This window comes from Lagenorhynchus albirostris, chromosome 2, assembly GCF_949774975.1.
Source record: "Lagenorhynchus albirostris chromosome 2, mLagAlb1.1, whole genome shotgun sequence".
Taxonomy (NCBI): Eukaryota; Metazoa; Chordata; class Mammalia; order Artiodactyla; family Delphinidae; genus Lagenorhynchus; species Lagenorhynchus albirostris.
In genome coordinates this window covers 132094330-132115843 of record NC_083096.1, presented here as the reverse complement: position 1 = coordinate 132115843, position 21514 = coordinate 132094330, and the positions used below count along the sequence as shown (strand labels likewise).

Sequence of the window (21514 nt, the reverse complement as noted above, 5' to 3'; positions counted from 1 at the left end):
ACAATCTATAAATTTTACTTTGATAAAAATATTTTAACAGGAAAAATAAAACATTGGCTAAAAAGTTGATACACTGGTGTTTCTATTTGTGCACACTACTGTTCCACAATTTTAAGACATTAAAATATTAATTTTAATATTAAAGACATGACCATTTTGTTACTCTCTTGCACTGTAGTCTTCAATAAGTTTTTAAAGATATATTTTCATGGCTATTATCATTCCTTCATATGTCCTCCTATTTTTTCAGAATAGAAAGTGAATCCTACCTCAAATATATTTTTGTTTATTGAAGTATGATTTACTTACAATAAAATACATAGATCTTAAGTTGTCTGGCTTGCTGAGTTCTGATAACTGTATATATACACTGATGCCACCACCACCCAAGATGAAGAACATTTCTGTCATCCCAGAAGATTCCCTTGTACCCGTTTCCACTCAATTCCCACTCTGCAGCCCAGAAGCAACCACTTTCTAATTCCTATAACCATAGCTATTTTTGCCTATTCTTGAACTTCATATAAATTAAATACATAACTCTTGTGTTTGGCTTCTTCTTTTCAATGTGTTTTTGAGATCATCTATGTTGTTGTGAGTGGTAAGATTGTGTTCCTTTTAATTTTACTATTCCTTTGTATAAATGTACCAGAATTTGTTTTTCTAATCTCCTGTTGAAGGACATTTGGGTTATTTCCAGTTTGGGGCTATTACGAATTAAGGGGCTAAAGAACATTTTTGTATATGTCTTTTGTGGATATATGATTTTATTTATTTAGGAAGCCCAGGAATGGAATTGCCAGACTATAGGATGGATATAGATTTATTTTCTATATATAAAATAAAGGCTAAATAGTTCTCTAAAGTGTTTGTATCATTTTAAATTACAATCAATAAATGAGAGTTCCAAATGCTGCACATCCTCACCAACCCTTAGGTTGTTTTAGACATTCCAGGGTTGATTTTTAAAGCCATTCTGTTTTGTTGTTGTTATTTAGCTATTCAAGTGAGTGGGAATGGTATTCCTTTGTGGTTTTAATTTGTATTTCCAATGACTAATGATGTTGAACATTTTTTCATGTGCTAATTTTCCATTTAAACATTTTATTTGTCTTAGATTTATAAAGCTGGATAGTTGCTGATTTGGTGATCCTTGGGTCACTCAGACTATGTAAATACAATGTATTGATCTTTCTAAATGTTCTTCTGGGTTTTTAATTGTTTACAAATTTCTTTTTGTATTGAAAGCAAAAAAGACAAAGTATCTTTCAGAGGACTGTATACCAGCCAAAGGGATCTGGAATATCATCTTAGGGCCACTCTTCTTAAAGTGGGAAATCCTGTTATTAGTGACAACATGGATGAACCTGGAGGACATTATGCTGAGTGAAATAAGACAGAGACAGAAAGACAAACACTGCATGGTATCACTTAATAGGGGAAAAAAATAAAGTCCAACTCACAGAAATAGAGAGTAAAAAAGTGGTTGTTAGTGGCTGGGGGATGGGGGAAATAAAAAGAGGTTGATAAAGGGTACAAACTTTCAGTTATAAGATGAATACATCTGAGAATCTAATGTATAACATGGTGACTATAACTGATAACACTGTATCATACAGTAACTGAAATTTGCTAAAAGGGTAGAACTTAAACGTTCTCACCAAAAAAGAAAAAGAAAAGAAGAAAAATTTGAAGTGATGGATGCATTAATTAATTTGATGGGAGGAATCCTTTTACGATGTGTGTGTGTGTGTGTGTGTGTGTGTGTGTGTGTGTGTGTATATTCACAATATATGCATCAAATCATCACATTGTACATTTTAAATATCTTATATTTTGGTCAATTATAACTCAATAAAGCTGAAAAAAAGGGAAAGACTTAGATCATCCTTTTTTTTTTGGTTCTCCTTTCCCTATTTCCTATTTTAGACCAGATCTTCTGTCCTAAAAACTTGACTCCTACACTACACAGACATACTCATTAGATTCTTGAGTGTCTCCATAACTCCTGAATGATTTGTATAAAAAAACCTGAAGAAGTTAGGAAGATGTCATCCCTTGTGCCAAACCTTGTGAGTCAAGACTATTCCTTGATAAGATTCATGCAAAACACTTACACTGGCATATGGATGGACCAAACCTACTTAATCTCCTATTACAGATTGAGAGAAGCAATGGGGGGCTTTCATGTAGAAAGATGGGGTAGGAAACCAAGAGAGGGAAGATGAATGTATATATCCAAGTCACTCGGGAGCTTTTATGCAGATGCAAAAAAATTAAGTCAAAACTTATGTTTAATAGGAGATGGACGAATGTAACTCCATGTTTACTACTAGAAACCAAAGCTTTGTGCTAACTGTTGAATTTATAAGGAGGGAAAGATAGCATGAACCTGTTTGTTCTTTCCCTGATACCCTCCTCTCATTCCTGAACTACAGAAGACTGAGCTCCCTTGGGCTTTGATGAATCTATCACCAGTGTGTGTTTATGGTTTTAATGGATACTTGCTTCCCTTTCTGCTATACTTTTGCTATATACTTCTGCTATATGCTGATCCTTTCCCCTTCCTCTTCTTTTCTCCAAGAAAACACAATGAATAAAGACTTACTGATACTGAAAAAAAGAAGATATAACAATTATAAACACACACACACATACACATCTAACAAGACAGCCCCAAAATACAAGGAGCAAAAACAGGCAGAATTGAGGGAAAAAATAGAAAATTCAACCATAATAGTTGGAAACTTCAGTGTCCCACTTTCAACAATGGATAGACCAACTAGACAGAAAATCAGCAAGGAAACAGAAGACTTGAACAACACTATATACCAATAAGACCTAATAGACATCTATCAAACCCTCCACCCAACGAAAGCAGAATACACATTCTTTTCAAGTACATATGTAACATTAGCCAGGATAGAAGGTATGTTAGGCCATAAAACAAATCTCAGTAAATTTAAAAAGATTTGGATCATGTAAAGAATGTTTTCTAATCACAATGGAATAAAATCAGAAATTAAAGAAAGAAGGACATTTGGAAAATACAAAAATACATGGAAATTAACAAACTCCTAGATAACCAATCAAAAGGGAAATTAGAAATACACTGAGGAGAATGAAAATGAAACACAACACATGTAAAAACTTACGGGATGAAGAGAAAGCAGTACTCAGAGAGAAAGTTAAACACTTACATTAAGAAAGAAGAAAGCTCTCAAATCAATAACTTATCCTTCCACCTTAAGAAACAAGAGCAAACTAAAACCAAAGGAAGCAGAAGGAAAGAAATAATAAATACTAATATTAAAGAGAAAACAAATGAAATGTAAAATAAGAAAATAGAGAAGATCAATGAATCTAAAAGTTGCTTCTTTGAAAAGAAAATTGACAAACCTTTATCTAGACTGACTAAGAAAGAAATGAGAATCAAATTACTAAAATCAGGAATGGGGGGGCGGATATTACAGCTGACCTTGGAGAAATAAAAGGTATTATAAGGGGATACTATGAACAACTGTATACCAACAAATTAGATAATCTAGATGAAATGGACAAATTCCCCAAAATACACAGCCTACCAGGACTGAATCATGAAGAAATGGAAAATTGGAATCCATCAATAGCAAGTAAAGAGATTAGATCAATTCAGAAAACTTGTCAAAAAGAAAAGCGTGGGACTGGAGAGCTTCACTGGTGAATCCTACCAACATTTAAAGAAGAATTGACACCAATTCTTCTCAGACTCTATCAAAAACAGGGAACACTTCCTAACGCATTCTATGAGACCACATTACTCTGATACCAGAACCAGACAAACACCTTAAAAGAAAACTACAGACTAATCTCCCTTATGAATACAGATGCAAAAATCCTCAACATTCCTGCAAACTGAAACCAGAGAAAAATAAGAATTATATATTGCAACCAAGTGGGATTTATCCTGTGAAAGCAAAGTTGGTTCAATATATAAAAACCAATCAATATAATACATCATATTAATAGAATAAAGGAAAAAAACCCACACGATCATCTCAATAGATGCAAAAAAGCATTTGACAAAAATACAATTCTTTCATAATAAAAAATAATCATCAAACTAGGAATAGAAGGGAAGTGTCTCAATCTGACAGAGGGCATTTAGGAAAAACTCACAGCTAACATCATATTTAATGGTAAAAGACTGGATGCTTTCCCCCTAAGATCAGGAACAAGGCAATGATATCTGTTCTTGCCACTCTACTCAACATTGTTCTGGAGGTTCAAGCCAGGGCAATAAGCAAGAATAAGAAAAAAATGCATCCGATGGGAAAGAAAAATGACATGATCTGATATATAGAATACCCTAAAAAATCTATAAGAAAGTATTAGAGCTAATACACGAGTTCAGCAAAGTTACACAATACATGATCAATATACAAAAATTAGCTGTGTATCTATACACTAGCAATGACTGATCTAAAGGGAAATTATAAAAACATTTACAGGGCTTCCCTGGTGGCACAGTGGTTGAGAGTCCGCCTGCCAATGCAGGGGACACGGGTTTGTGCCCCGGTCCGGGAAGATCCCACATGCTGCGGAGCGGCTAGGCCCGTGAGCCATAGCTGCTGAGCCTGTGTGTCCGGAGCTTGTGCTCCGCAATGGGAGAGGCCACAAGAGTGAGAGGCCCACGTACCACACACAAAAAAACAAAAAACCATTTACATTATCACCAAAAAGAATAAAACACTGAGGAATAAATATAACCCAAAAGTATAAGACTTGTATACTGAAAACTACAAAACATTGTTGAAAAAAATTAAAGAAAATCAAAATAAATAGAAATAGATCCTGTGATCATGGTTCAGAAGAATTACTAATTTTAAAATGGCAGATTCAGTGTAATTCCTATCAAAAGTATAAATTTTTCTTTTTCAGAAATGAGGTGACCCTAAAATTCACCAGGAATTGCAAGGCATATGGAACAACAGAAGCAATCTTGAAAAAGAACAAAGTTGGAGGACTCACATTCCTAATTTCAAATTTATAGTAATTAAAAACTTTCTTTTTGAAAACTTATAGTAATCAACACAGCATGGTAGTGGCAAAAGTTCAGATCTACAACCAAATGGAATAGATTTGACAGTCCAGAAATAAATCCATGAATTTATAATCAACTGATCTTCAACAAGGGTTCTAAGGCCATTCAATGGGGGAAATAATAGCTTTTCAACAATGCTAGGACAAATGAATATCCACATGCCCCTAACCTCATACCATGTTCAAAAATGAACTCAATAAGGTCTTAAATGTAACGTAAGTGCTAAAACTATAAAACTCTTAGAAAGAAACATAGTGAAAGTTTGCATTACCATAGACTGCACAACAGTTTCTTAGATATGACACCAAAAGCACAAGCAATCAAAGAAAAAGTAAATTGGACTTCATCAAAATTTAAAACTTTTGTGTATCAAAGGATACTATCAAGAAAGTGAAAAGACAACACACAGAATTGATGAAAGTATATGCAAATCATATATCTGACAAGGTAACAGTATAAAGAATTCTTACAATTCAACAGTAAAAAGACAACCCAATTAAAATATGGGCAAAAGTTGTGAACAGCTCTTTCTCCAAAAAAAATATACAGATGGCCAATAAGTACATGGAAAGATGTTCAACATCATCAGGGAAATGCAAATTAAAACCACAATAAGATAGCACTTCACATCCAGTAGGGTGGCTAGAATCAAAAATTCAGAAAATAACAAGTGTTGTTGAGGATGTGGAGAAAGTGGAACTCTCATACACTGATAGTGGGAATGTAAAATGGTGTAGCTGCTGTAGAAAAGAGTTTGGCAATTTTGCAAAAAGTTAGAATTACCGTATGACCCACCAATTCCACCCCTAGGTATGTAATCAAGAAAACTGAAAACATGTTCATACAAAACATTGTACAAGAATGTTATATACAACATTATTCATAATAGTTAAAAAGTGGAAACAACCCAAATGTCCTTCAGCTGAGGAATGGATAAACAGAAGGTGATATACCCATACAAAAGAATATGATTCAGCCATAAAAAGGAATAAAGTACTGTTACATGTGACAACATGGACAAACCCTGAAAATGTTATGCTAAATGAAAGTCAGTCACATATTGTACCATTCCATTTATATAATATGTACAGAATAGGCAAATCCATAAGGACAGCAAATAAATTATTAGTTGCCAGGGACTGGGGGGGTAGGGAGGAGGAAATTGAGACTAACTGCTAATAGGTATGGATTTCTTTTTGGGGTGATGGAAATGTTCTAAAATCAGATAGTGGTGATGGCTGCACAATGTAATGAGTATATAATAAACCACGGGTGTATACTTTAAAATTATGAATTTTATATTATATGAATTATATCTCAATAAAAAACGCTAAAATTAAAAAAAGAGAACTGAACTGTCAAAAAGTGTATGAGATAATTGGGAATTTGAACAAAGATGTCCATTTGATGATTAAGGAATTCATTCTGAGAGATATAATACTTTTTTTTAAAAAAAATTTATTTATTTATTTATTTATTTTTGGCTGTGTTGGGTCTTCGTTTCCGTGTGTGGGCTTTCTCTCGTTGAGGCGAGCGGGGGCCACTCTTCATCACGGTGTGCAGGACTCTCACTGTCGCGGCCTCTCTTGTTGCGGAGCACAAACTCCAGATGCACAGGCTCAGTAGCTGTGGCTCACGGGCCTAGTTGCTCCGCGGCATGTGGGATCTTCCCAGACCAGGGCTCAAACCCATGTCCCCTGCATTGGCAGGCAGATTCTCAACCACTGCGCCACCAGGGAAGCCCTGATAATACTATTATAGTTTTTTTAAAGTCTATCTTTTAGAAATAATTACTGAAGTATTTAGGATGATATGGATGATGTTTGAGATTTGCTTCAAATCATCTAGTATGGGGGATACTGAAGTATGCGTGGGAATATAAATGAAATAAGATTAGACTTGTGTTGATAATTACTGAAGCTGGGTAATGGGCAGTGCATTCTCCATAATCAAAATTCTCCAAAATCAAAAGGTAAAAAAAAAAGGAATCAATATTTGATAACTGTAGTGAAATAAGGAATCTATAAAATAATCATCAAGGCATTTAAAAAAAATTAGGAGACAGATTGACGGAGAATTTTATTATGGGTGGATCAGGCTGGTAAAACCAAGACCATTTTGTGCCTCCTGAGGTGATGAGACAGGAACTACACAGACTATGAGGCATTCTTATCAAAATATGAACCACAATCTAACCAATCTAACCAAGCCTCTAGTTTTAACTATGAGTTTTATAGGAAATATGAAGATTACAGAAATCACTTAAAGGACACCACAAGAAAACAATCAACCAAATCTAGAATGTGAAATATGGAAAAAATATTTCAGTTTTTTCCAAAAAATAAATTACAAGAAAAAGAGTGAGATTTTAAAAGATTTAAAAGGAGTTGGGGGAAAAAAAATCTCAAGGTTCTTAAGAACCACTACAATGTGTAAACCTTGTTTGGATCCTGATTTTAATAAGCCAACTGTAAAAGGACATTTTGAAGCAACTATAGAAATGTGAATATAAACTGGGTGAAAGATATTATTGGGACTTCCCTGGTGGTGCAGTGGTAAAGACTCTGTGCTCCCAATGCAGGGGGCCCGGGTTTGATCCTGGCCGGGGAACTAGATCCCACACGTATGTCGCAACTAAGAGTTTGCATGCCACAACTAAGGAGCCCATGCACTGCAACTAAGGAGCCCATGAGCCACAACTAAGACCTGGCACAACCAAATAAATAAATAATAATTTTAAAAAGATTTTATTAAGGAATTACTTCTTATTTTGTAAGGTATGATAATGGCTCTATAGTTATGAAAGAAGTCATTATCTGTTAGAAATGCATACTGAAGAATATTCTGATGAAATAACATGTCTGGGATTTGCTAAATTCCAGGAAAAAAAATACAGATACATACACACATATATACATTAATATATGTGTACATATATATATATAAATAGATGAAGCAAAATGTTAATAATTTTTGAAGCTGGGTGATGGTTACATGGTAGTTCACTGTATTATTGTCTCTACTTTTGTGTATGTTTGAAAGTTTCCATAATAAAAAGGTAAGGAAGGAAGGGAAGAAGAGGGAGGGAGGGGGAGAAAAAGGAGCAGATGAGCCAAATCAATAAGTAAGCCTACAGAATATGAGCTATAATATTTCCTAATGCCCTGAAGTCCCAAGTTCTTTCTAATTTCAGGAGTCAGTAAAAGCCTTATCTCAGAGAGATAAGGTTAGGCCATGGGAATAATCAGACTTAGAACTATCCTACTAACGGTAAGGGAATAATTTCGACTGGGTATGTATGTCCAAATCAGCAAACCTCCCCCAAACCTGCACTGCATTCATTCTAGCAGCATGCCTATTGAGTTGGCCTTGGTAGGAAGTATGCTCCTTCCCTTCCCAATCTGCAGCATCTGCTTCTCCCATTCCTTCTCTGAAGTAGCCTGAAAGAGATTAGGTCAAGCTGGCTAGGTATATAACCAGGTAGCCAGCTGTCCCTATAAATTCATCTGGACTGCCATTGGCAACAGTTTGTAATAAATAATTCAACTTTGTTTCTGAAAATTCATCTAGAAACAGTGCTTGGAGGGCCATAACTTCAGCAACCCCAATATTGCAGGTAATGATAAATCAAAACCTTCATCACTCATTACCCCCCAACAATTTGAGAGGTTCAGCAAGTAGTGGTACTCATAGTATATACTCTATATATATTAAAGGAAGATAACAGGGAATGATCCATACCTCTGTTTTCCCTATTAGGGGAATCATAAGGAAAATTACTTTTGCAGACTTGCCCTAACATCATGGAGCATTAATCTCCATGAAGGTCTGTAGCCACATTGGGAACACTGGGATTTGGTAGTTCTAATTATTGCTGGGAGAGAAAACACCAGTTGTTTAGAATGAACAGGCTCCACTTCAACCAACTGGCATATAAAAGCCATCTCCTTTCCTTGGACACCAGAGCCTTCTTCCTTCAGCATCATATGGGTAAGGCAAAATGACCACAAAGTTACTACTAGTTCCTCTATAGCTTCACAGCAATTAGGTGCTCTTAGAGTTATAGGTAATTTTCCTTTGTACGGACTAAGGCAGCCTCAGTGGGATCACTGGCATGTAGGCAGATTCTTGGGAACCAGGCTGCTTCAGGGCTTAGCTGTTACTGGAATGGATAGAAGCATAAATGTAGCTAAAGAGAGAAGCCTAGATTTAGCACCAGAGCCAAAGCTGTCAGATCTAAGAGCTGCAAACAAATTATGAGGCAAGATACAAAAGCTGAAAATATCAGAAATAATAATAAATATTAGAAATAGGTTAGAAAACAGAAATGTTGAAGGCCCAGGCTAGGATGCTAGGAACCTGCATTTAGCAGTTGGTGGCCATGTGGTACCAAGCTAAGTCAACTGGTTTAAAGGTACAGAATTGGGCCAAACATAACAATGTATTTTTCTAATACAGGATATTAGCTGTGTCACTGGCTACCTTGACACATCCTAATCTGGAGAAAAAATGGATAGAAAGCTTGCCATGACGACAACTGTACTTTATGAAAAGGATGAATTCCTAAATGGCCATTCTCTTCCATTCAAATGATGTTACCACCTCCCAAAGAACAGTTTTGGGGCAGGAAAGAACAGTATTTCATTTCAAGCTGGACTACTCATCTACCAAAATACCATTCTGACCAAAGAAACTGATGCAAAATTACAGTCACAGCTGCATTCTGTACAGAACAAGTTGGATAATAGTGTTCTAAATTGCTAATTACACTGCTAATGATTTTTTTAGTGGCATTGCAGTATTCTGCCACCTTTGTTTAAATTTTTAAAAAAAGCATCTAGGAATTTTTAAAAATGGTAAATTGTTAAATATCAGTGAGTCTTCTGAAGAGAAATTCCATATAAAACCCATTTCTTGAAATGGCATTCTCATATGGGATCTCACATAGGAGCCCATTTACTGACTAGCTATTTGTTTTAATTTACTTTCTCACCAATTTACTTGCATTTAAGATTACTAAGGCCATAAGTATCCCAGTATTAGTGTCTGTATCTAGATCCAATATTGGTAATGAAAAGATAATAAACTAGCATATGTCATGATATGCTGGTATTAGTAATGTGCTATGATGAGATTTACAAAAAGTAATAGCAACAGTACAATTTTATTCTTGTTGTGACAACCACAGTGAAATTTATTACAGTGTTAGTATTTAATTGTTTATTCATGCCAGCGTAGCTGAGGGGGTAATTACCTTTTTGATATAAAAATGTTGTTAATGCTTTTATTTCATTTTAGCAGATTAGAGAATGCAGATTAAAGCACTGCCACTGTTCCATCTTTATTTATCTGCATTTAAGTGGCAGAGCATTTTTTTTCTACAAATAGTGAATTAATTTCTACTAAATTATTTCATTAAGGCTTCAAATAATTTGCCTTTTAAATAAAAACCTCAAGCTGGCCAGGAATTTCCATATATTAGATTACAAATTTTATATGTAGAAAATGGTGTACCAATAACAATTATGTCACAGTGGGTTTTTTTGATACTTTTTACATTTAGTATAAGGGTAAATTAGCTGTCAAAAAATTAAAAACACAATCTTATTATGCAATTACAAACTCATAAGTAAATACTTACATTTGCTTTTAACAGATCATCCAATTTCAGTGATCTTTTAACACTGCAAACAAAATAGTTAAAGACATCTTAGATTTAATATGCTTTAAGTAGCCAAGTATTTAAGAGTAATCTATATAAACAAAGATTCTAAGTTACTTTCACCAACTAAAGTAGAATACCTATGAAGAAAGCAATTTTCACAATGATGAAACTGATTTTTTGATAGCATATATCAAGATGAAATCATAATTAAATATTTAGATGGATTTTTATATATGTAGTTTTATATATATGCACCATTATACAATTCAAACACTAAAGTTATATTATAAAATAATCTTAGTAAAAAATTAATATATTTGTGTGTTTTAAAATACCACTAACAAAAATTATACATAAAAGGAAAATAATTTACATACCTTCAATGGAGATGTTGAAAGTATATTATTTGCAGAAATAATACACTAGCTATTAAAATAAAAGTATGAGCAAGGTGAAAAAGTTTTGCACCTTATTCTAGCTTTAAACATGATTCAGTGCTACCAGACTATGACTTAACTGAGGAACAGATGCTCTATGTCTTTATAAGTCCCCAATCCATAAGAAACTATTTTTTGTCTCCTTCACTAAACTGATTCAGGAACATGCCAGGCTCTCTCTGTGCAAAATCTGTTCTGCTAAACTGGATGCCCAGCTGTTGGTGACAATGCTTAGAAAGGAAAGCTGAATATTTATAATACTTTATTTCGTACAGCTGTCTTCTAAAGAGCAGTCATCAACATTTTATTGAACACAGACTAAATGCTCAAAGAAGAAAAAGGTCAATATAAATTAAAACTAGTTTTCCCAGTGACAAATGCAACGTTAAAAGTACTTTCTCGATCTCTGAGAAAAAGAAATTAAGTTATTTAAAATATTAGAAAATTTGAGCATAAAGCAAACAAATTTTATTATAAAGGTTGTACTACAAAAAGCGAAACAAAATTTATAGATCCTAGAAAATGACTATACATAAATAAGTGACTACTGACTTTCAAACAAGTGACAGAAGCAGGAATAGAAGAGATGGACAATTTATAAAAATTACTCAGCAATAAATATTAAATACAAAAATTTAATCTATCTAAAATAGTTCACTTAATTTTGCTATTATATCTACATTAGCCTATCACATAACATTATTTCTTAAAATTAACTAAATTGGTTTAAAGAATTACTCATATCTTTTAGAAGTCCACTTGAAATCAATTTAATGTGAATTCTCAATGAAGCAAGAAGAGAACAGAGGTTATGAACAAAAATGGCAGCTAATCAAAAAAAGTACTATATTTAGCTTTGGAATATATATTACCCTATTCAGGTGTGTGAGATGTTTTTTGTATTTATAAAACTTCAAAAGTAGAAATCAAAAACTAAAAGTACACAGTACAGCATTTTTCAGCCTTTGTTTTTAAATGCTGTTAAGATGCAATACTACTTTTTAGAAGTAAATAACCCCCACCCCCGATATTAACCATTCAAAATATTCTTGCTTTATTAGTGATGGCTAATTCGTAGAGAAACTAAATATTTGTATTTAAAAGGTTTCCAGTTTAGGTCCTAGGTTGATCTAAGAAGCCCAAGGAGATATGTAAAAGTAAATAAGAAAGTGATCTGAGTTAGACTGTTATCTCTCACTCTAACAGTTTAGTGAGAATCTAAAAACATGATTTATTGTGGGTAATGTGGTTCTCAGATAATTCAGGCATCTAATATCCAAAAGCTGGTAATAGTTACAAGAATCATAAAGACATTTACTAGACAAGACTAGGAGAAACCTAAGAGATTACTTAGGTCATCCAATAGAGAAGAGTTTAGTGTGATTTGCCCCCTATCACACAGTTTGAGTGAGAGAAACTCAGATTTTACACCCTGTTCATAATAAATCCTTGTTGAATTGAGGGGGAGGAGCTAAAGAGGTAAAGAAAAACAAACCTACTAGAAATTTATGACCATCTATTCTTACCATTCTGGTAGAACTGGGCTCAGTGTCAAGATATCAGTTATTAAATTAAGCACCTACTAAATGCTTTTACCCTTTTTAAAAAACTCACAAACAACTGTAGCATAGATGATGCTAAGTGGATTAGGATGATGTTAACAGAAACAGAGAGAAAGAGACGGATGAAACACACAAAGGAAGGACAGGCAAAACTTGATTAGATATGTGGGACAAATATTTTCCTAAAGTTCTTACTTATTTGCTACCAGTATTAGTTAGCAATTAAAAGTGATAGATCTCTGGTAGTTCTGTAAAGTAATAGCAGCTCTTGTGGTTACTACCTTGATTTTAAAAAAATGGGCACCCCCAAATAGGCAAAGAACTCAAATTGACAGTTCTCCAAAGAAGATATACAAATGGCTGGTAAACACAAGAAACGATGCTCAACATCGCTAGTATTAGGGAAATGCAAATCAGAACCACAGACACACAAATCAGAACCACAAGATACCACTTTACAACCATCAGGATGGCTACTATCAAAAAATCCAGAAAATAAGTGTTGGCCAGGATAGAGAAACTGGAACTCTTGTCCTGTGGGACTGTAAAATGGTACAGCTGCTATGGAAATAGTTTGGCAGTTCCTCAAAAAATTAAACCTAGAATGAACATATAATCCAGTAATCCCGCTTATGAATATATATATACCCAAAAGAACTGAAAGTAGGGACACAAACAGATATTTGTACACCCATGTTCATAACAGCAGTATTCACAATAGCCAAAAGGTGAAAGCAATGCAAGTGTCTGTGGACAGAGGAATAAGTAATAAATTTGGTATATACACATACAAGAGAATATTATTCAGCCTTCAAAGGAAAGAAAGTCCACATGCTACAACATGGATAAACCTTGAAGACATTATGCTAAGTGAAATAAGCCAAGCAAAAAAGGACAAATACTATATAATTCCACTCAAATGAGGTGCTTAAAGCAGTCATGCACCCCAGTGTTCATTGCAGTACTATTTACAATAGCCAGGACATGGAAGCAACCTGTCCATCAACAAAGGAATGGATAAAGAAGATGTGGTACACATATACAGTGGAATATTACTCAGCCATAAAAGGAACGAAATTGGGTCATTTGTAGAGACATGGATGGACCTAGGGACTGTCATACAGAGTGAAGTAAGTCAGAAAGGGAAAAACAAATATTGTATATTAACACGTATACATGGAATCTGAATAAACTGGTATAGACGATCTTATTTACAAAGCAGAAATAGAGACACAGACATTTATGTATGGATACCAAGGGGGAAGCGGGGGGGGGTGGAATGAATTGGGAGATTGGGACTGACATATATACACTACTGATACTATGTATAAAATAGATAACTAATGAGAACCTACTGTATAGCACAGGGAACTCAGTGCTCTGTGGTGACCTAAGTGAGAAGGAAATCCAAAAAAGAGGGGATATATGTATACGTATAGCTGATTCACTTTGCTGTACAGTATAAACTAACACATTGTAAAGCAACTATACTCCAATAAAAATTAAAAGTATATATATATTATAGAAAAGAAAAAAGAAAATAGAAAGATAGTTGCCAGGGGCTAGGAGGAGGGGTGAATAGGGAGTTACTGTTCAATGGATAGGAAGTTTCAGTTTTGCAAGATGAAAAAAGTTTTGGAGTTGGACGATGGTAATTGTTGTACAACGATGTGAATGTACAGTTGACCCTTGAACAACACGAATTTGAACTGCAAGGGTCCACCTATTCTCAAGTTTTTTTTTTTTAAGAAATACATACTACAGTACTACACAACCTGCAGTTGGTTGGATCCGTGGATGCGGTACCAGGGATACAGAATGCTGACTGTAAAGTTATAGGTGGACTATAACTAGAGTAAATCCCCAATTTACTCAAGGGTTACCTGAACTTAAGTGCCACAGAACTGTATACTTTAAAATGGTAAATTTTATGCTATGTATATTTCACAATTAAAAATAAATAAATAAATTTTAAATGGGCACCTACCTATTATAACCTAATTACCTCCCTCTTATGGGTAACCTTATAATCTCTATGGCAGGGGTCTCCAACCCCCAGGCCATGGACCGGTACCAGTCTGAGGCCTGTTAGGAACTGGGCTGCACAAGTGGGCAGTGGCGGGCAAGTGAGTGAAGCTTCATCTGCCGCTCCCCATCGCTTGCATTACTGCCTGAACCATCATATCCCCCCACACACACCCTCACCCTGGTCCGTGGAAAAACTGTCTTCCACGAAACCGGTTCCTGGTGCCAAAAAGGTTGGGGACCGCTGCTCTACAGGTTACTTCTCACTTTCAACTTAACCCAAATTTACACCAGTGCCCACAATTTGAATACTACAGTACCCCTAGTACACTTAGGTGTACTAGGTTTAGCTTCACTGGGATCAAAATTCTGGTTGCTACCAGCATTATTGCTAGTGAGAATTTAAGAAAGATAAAGATATGTAGTTTTATATCAACAGGAAAAGAAAAGAAAGTAACCATGTAGAATTAGCCATATTACTCTCTAAGACCATCTTCCACTATTTTATTTAGCTTACCACATGGTAGTATCCTGAATAGGATTCTCTAACTCATCAGAACAGAACAAGTGCATGAGTTTTAGTATGTAACATTAATAACAGCAGTTACAATATTAAAAAAACTATTTTAGAAAAAATAAACTATCATTTGATTCCTAATTAAGAACCAGGAATGACACCTCCAAGACTCATGAAGCAACATGATTTGAGGTTCCCTTAGAGGACTTTTTTTTTCTTACATTAAAAAATATATTGCTTAATGGATTATTATAAGGCAACCACCCTTGTAACCATCACCCAGGATCAAGAAATAGAAGTTTGCCAGCTCTCCCCCAAAACCTTCCATTTGTCCCATCTTGTTCACCCCTCCTTTCTCCCACATAAGTAACCACAATCATGACTAATAGTAATACCTCATCCCTTACAGGACTTTTAAAACATTGGATTAAATATGATTTTCAATAGAGCTGAGGGTAAGAGTGTATGTGTGTGGGGAGGAGATAAAATTAGTAAGGCATATAAGACTCAGGAGCCTTGATGTTATGCCAAAATCTTCCCCTAAGGTTGGACAAATCACATAATCTCACTAAGCTTCATAAAGGTGATAAATAATACTGGCCTGTAAACCAGTGGTAAATTTCTGAATGGAAGATAAAAATATCACTTAGTATATCAGTGCTTCCATTTACTTCTCTCTATAATGGAGATAATAATATTGCCAGCTACAACTACACAAACAGTTTTTAGAGGATTATGGAATATGCTTATGAGATGCTTAGAAATCCTTTGATGAAAGGCAATGGCCAAATTCACATCCCATGTGACTCTTTAGGTACAAATTGAGAAATCTAAAATGATACATTTTCCATTCCATGTATGGGAATGAGCAAAGAAGGGAGAAGAATCTCCTATATCCTTTTGCATTCTCCCTTTCATTCAAGCCTATGCTTTTTTGTGTTCAACACTGACAGAGGTCACATAATAATTCACTAACACAGCATGGGTAAGTGGGATTATCACTCCACTGCATGGAGAAATATGGTCACCACGTGAAAGCAACTAAATAAAAGATTAATCTTGTTATTCTTCATGATAAAACTAGCCAAAACCTTAACCAGTTATTGGGCAACACGTTTATGGTGTCAAAAGTTGCTTTATCAAAAGATTAATAAAGAATTAGCTAAAGAATTTTTACAGACCTAAAGGGATATATTTGGGAATACTGAACCCAGAAGATATATGGATGGAGGTGAGATGTTCTTTGGGTTGAATAAAATGAGAAATGCCATAAGATCATTTCATTCTTAAATGGGTACTCTCAAAAATGAACATTAATAAAACATTCATTACTATTACCTTCTGTGAGAAACATATACATATGTGTATCATCACACATACATATATAAAGGACATGAATAAGTCTTTTAAAAGATTCTATTAAAAGGGGCTAAACAGGTTTATCAGAATTAAATGTGGTAGACTGGTGATATTTTATATACCTTTTTGTATGTATAATATTTTACAACATAAAAATTAACAATAATAAACTAACACTGATGTCGACATTTTCTCTGAGATTCCAGCAGAGTCATATTTAATTTTTCCCTGACACTGTCCAGATTGCACTAAGGGTTTTTCCATTCCACACCTATAATACTTGTACATGTTCTTCTCATTAAACTTATCAAGTTGCAATAGTATATTTCCTCCCTAGACTAATGTATTTATATCATTAGCATCTTGTCTGTTAACTGGTAAATTATTAGTTCTAAAAATACTTGTTGAACTATCTCTCCCACTAAAATGCAAACTAGAGAGTGTAACATCTGTTCATATTTGAATCCCCAAAGCCCGACACAGTGCTTGGCACAAAGGTGTTATATTATATAAATTAATAATTAATTTAATTTTTTTTACTTAAAACATCAGTCTTAAATTCAAGAACATATTTGAACTCTTGAATTCAAGAACTTGAACTCTTAAATTCAAGAACATATTTAATTCCTTACATTTTTTTATAATCCTTCAATTCTATTTAAGGTGCTTTAAATGCAAGTTCCCAAAGGATGTCATATTAACACTGTCTTATCTCTAAGGCAGTCTCTTATATGGATTTGTGTTTTATCAGTTCTGGAAAAATCTAAGCCATAATTTCTCCAAATATTGGCTCTCCTTGATTCTACCTTTCTGAGACTCCCTCTAGAAGAAATTTTAGATTTTCTATTCCATTTTCCACATCTCTAAACATCTATTTCTTATCATTGATCTCTATGCTGTCAGGCAATTTCTTCAGGTCTATCTTTAGTTGTGTAATTCTTTCTTTAATTGTGTGTAATTTACTGTTTAATCCATCCATTAGCATTTTTAAAAACAATTTGATGGGTATTTTGGGGGAACTTTTAATTTTTACATATTTTTAAAGTTAAAAAATATTCTAGGAATAACAGTTTTTGATAACCTTTACCCAGACTTAATACCTGTTTACATTTTGTCCCAGTTGCTCTATCATTCTCTATAGAAACATACACACACACATACATATACAATGCAAAATCTTTTTTATGATCCATTGAAAATAAGTTGGAGACACTGTATACCTTTATCCACAAATATTTGTGTGTTTTTCTAAGAACAAGGATATTCTCTTACATAATCACAATACAATCATCAAAATCAGGAAAAGTTTTTGAAATATAATATTAATTTCAGATGTACTACATGATTCAATATATGTATATATTGTGAAATGATCATCATAGTAAGTCTAGGTAAAATCCATCAATCACCACACATAGTTATGATTTTTTCTCTTGTGATAAGAACTTTTGAGATCTAATCTCTTAGCAACTTTCAAACATACAATATAGTATTATTAACTATAGTAACCCTGCTGTACATTACATCCCCAGGACTTAATTTATTACATAACTAGAAGTTTGTACCTTTTGGCCACCTTCCTCCAATTCCTCCTTCCCTATCCCCCATCACTGGTAAACACAAGTCTGATCTCCTTTTCTATGAGTTTGTTCTTTCTAAAGATTCCAAATATAAGTGAGATCATATGGTATTCACCTTTTTCTTTCTGACTTATTTCATTTAGCATAATACCCTCAAGGTCCATCCATATTGCAAATGGAAGGATTTTCTTCTTTGTTATAGCTGAATAATATTCCATATGTATGTATACATATATATATATATATTTCTTTATCCATTCATCCATTGGTGGATATTTGGCTATTGTAAATAATACTGTAATGAACATGGGAGTGCATGTATCTTTTGTTAATGTTTTGATTTCCTTCAGATAAATACCCAGAAGTGGAGTTTCTGGATCATATAGAAGTTCTGTATTTTGAGGAACCTCCTTATTGTTTTCCATAGTGGCTGCACCCGTTTACATTCCCACCAACACTGCACAGGCTTCCCCTTTCTCCATATCCTTACCAGAACTTGCTATCTCTTGTTTTTTTGATAAGAGCCATTCTAACAGGTGTGAGGTGACATCTCATTGTGGTTTTGATTTGCATTTCCTTGCTGATTAGTGACATTGAGCACCTTTTCACGTACCTGTTAGCCATCTGTATGTCTTCTCTGGAAAAAATGTCTATTCAGGTCCTCTGCCCAGTTTTTTGGGGTTTTTTAACACTTTTATTGGAGTATAATTGCTTTACAATGGTGTGTTAGTCTCTGCTTTATAACAAACTGAATCAGCTATACATATACATATATCCTCATATCTCTTCCCTCTTGCATCTCCCTCCCTCCCACCCTCTCTATCCTACCCCTCTAGGTGGTCACAAAGCACCGAGCTGATCTCCCTGTGCTATGTGGCTGCTTTCCACCAGCTATTTTACATTTGGTAGTGTATATATGTCCATGCCACTCTCTGCGTCTTTTTTCCCGTCTTGCCCCTAGGTTCTTCATGACTATTTTTTTTTTTTTAGATTCCATATATATGCGTTACCATACGGTATTTGTTTTTCTCTTTCTGACTTACTTCACTCTGTATGACAGACTCTAGCTCCATCCACCTCACCACAAATAACTCAATTTCATTTCTTTTTATGGCTGAGTAATATTCCACTATATATATGTGCCACATCTTCTTTATCCATTCATCTGTCTATGGACACTTAGGTTGCTTCCATGTCCTGATTATTGTAAATAGAGCTGCAATGAACATTGTGGTACATGACTGTTTTTGAATTACGGTTTTCTCAGGGTATATGCCCAGTAGTGGGATTGCTGGGTCGTATGGTAGTTCTATTTTTAGTTTTTTAAGGAACCTCCATACTGTTCTCCACAGTGGCTGTATCAATTTACACTCCCACCAACAGTGCAAGAGGGTTCCCTTTCCACACCCTTGCCAGCATTTATTGTTTGTAGATTTTTTGATGATGGCCATTCTGACCGGTGTGAGATGATATCTCATTGTAGTTTTGATTTGCATTTCTCTAATGATTAATGATGTTGAGCATTCTTTCATGTGTTTGTTGGCAATCTGTATATCCTCTTTGGAGAACTGTCTATTTAGGTCTTCTGCCCATTTTTGGATTGGGTTGTTTGTTTTTTTGATATTGAGCTGCATGAGCTGCTTGTAAATTTTGCAGATTAAATTGACAAAGGATTAATCTCCAAAATTTACAAGCAGCTCTGCCCAGTTTTTAAATTGGATTGTTTGGGGGTTTTTTTTGCTATTGAGTTGTATGAGTTCTTTGTGTATTAATCCCTTATCAGATACACGATTTGCAATTACTTTCTCCCATTCTGTAGACTGCCTTTTCATTTTGTTGATTTCCTTTGCTGTGCAGAAGCTTTTTGCTTTGATGTAGTCCCACTTATTTTTGCTGCTATGGCCTTTGCTTTTGGTGTCAGATCCAAAAAATCATTGCCAAGACCAGTGTTAAGGAGCTTATGGCTTATGTTTTCTTCAAGAGGTTTATGATCTTAGGTATTACCTTCAAGTCTTTAATCCATTTTGAGTTGATTTTTTGTGTATGGTGTAAGATAGGGGTCCAGTTTCATTCTTTTACATTGGCCTGTCAGTTTTCCCAACACCATTTATTGAAGAGACTGTCCTTCATATTGTATTGTATATTCTTGGCTCCTTTGTTGTAAATTAATTGACAAATATGTGTGGGTTTATTTTTGGAGTCACTATTCTGTTCCATTGATCTATGTGCCTGTTTTTATGCGAATACCATACTGTTTTGATTTTTTATACTTTGTAATATAGTGTGAAATCAGCACGATGCTTTCAAACTTTGCTTTGCTCTTTCTCAAGACTGCTTTGGCTATTCAGGGTCTTTTGTGGTTTCATACAAATTTTAGGATTGTTTGTTCTATTTCTGTGAAAAATACTGTTGGAATTTTGATAAGGACTGCATTGAATCTATAGACTGCTTTGGGTAGTATGGACATTTTAACAATGTTAATCCTTCCAATCCATAAAAATGGAATATCTTTGTGTTTATTTCTGTCTTCTTCATTTTCTTTTATCAATGTCTTATAGTCTTCAGTGTACAGATCTTTTGCCTCCCGGTTAAATTTATTCCTAGGAATGTTATTCTTTTTTGATGCAATTGTAAACAGAATTGTTTTCTTAATTTGTTTTTCTGGTAGTTGGTTACTAAAGAAATGCAACTGATTTCTGCATATTGATCGAAATCAGGAAATTTATCATTGATACAATACTACTATCAAGAGACCATATTCAAATTTTCAACTTGCTCCAAAAATGCCCCTTATAGCCAATCCCCCCACCCCTGCCGCCAAGTCTAGGATCCAATCCTGGATCACTCATTGCATTTTATTGTCCCATCTCTTTAGTCTCCCTTACCTAGAACAGCTCCTCCTCAACCTTTCTTTTGTTTGACCTTGACATTTTTCAAGAGCACAGGCTAGTTATCTTTGTAGAAATATCTGTCAATTTGGGTTTATCTGACATTTTCTCATGATGAGGCTATGTGGGTTTTTTGCCATAAGTATTACAAAAATGATGCTGTATCCTTTTGAGAGCATGATAACTTGAGGCACATGATGTTGGTTTCTCACAATATCAGTGATATGTATTTTGATCATTGATTAAGATGTTATCTGCCAGTTTTCTCCAATGTAATATATAAGAAATCTTATATGTAAATATCTTGTTTCCTATCAAACTTTGTCCTAATACTTTTAAAGAACCATTGATGATTTTCTAATCCTATCACTTATATTTATTAAGTAGCATTCCACTCC

The 21514-nt window shown here is 34.4% G+C and overlaps 1 protein-coding gene across 1 annotated transcript in view; it reads right to left on the bottom strand.

Annotated features, from left to right (window-relative positions):
• The window catches only part of ITGB3BP (integrin subunit beta 3 binding protein), an 87003-nt gene that overhangs the window by 54975 nt on the left and 10514 nt on the right, over window positions 1-21514 (bottom strand). Inside the window, exon 2 of the mRNA XM_060139863.1 lies at window positions 10725-10767. Coding sequence (XP_059995846.1) covers window positions 10725-10767 — 43 coding nt within the window. The remainder of the gene's footprint in view (window positions 1-10724; window positions 10768-21514) is intronic.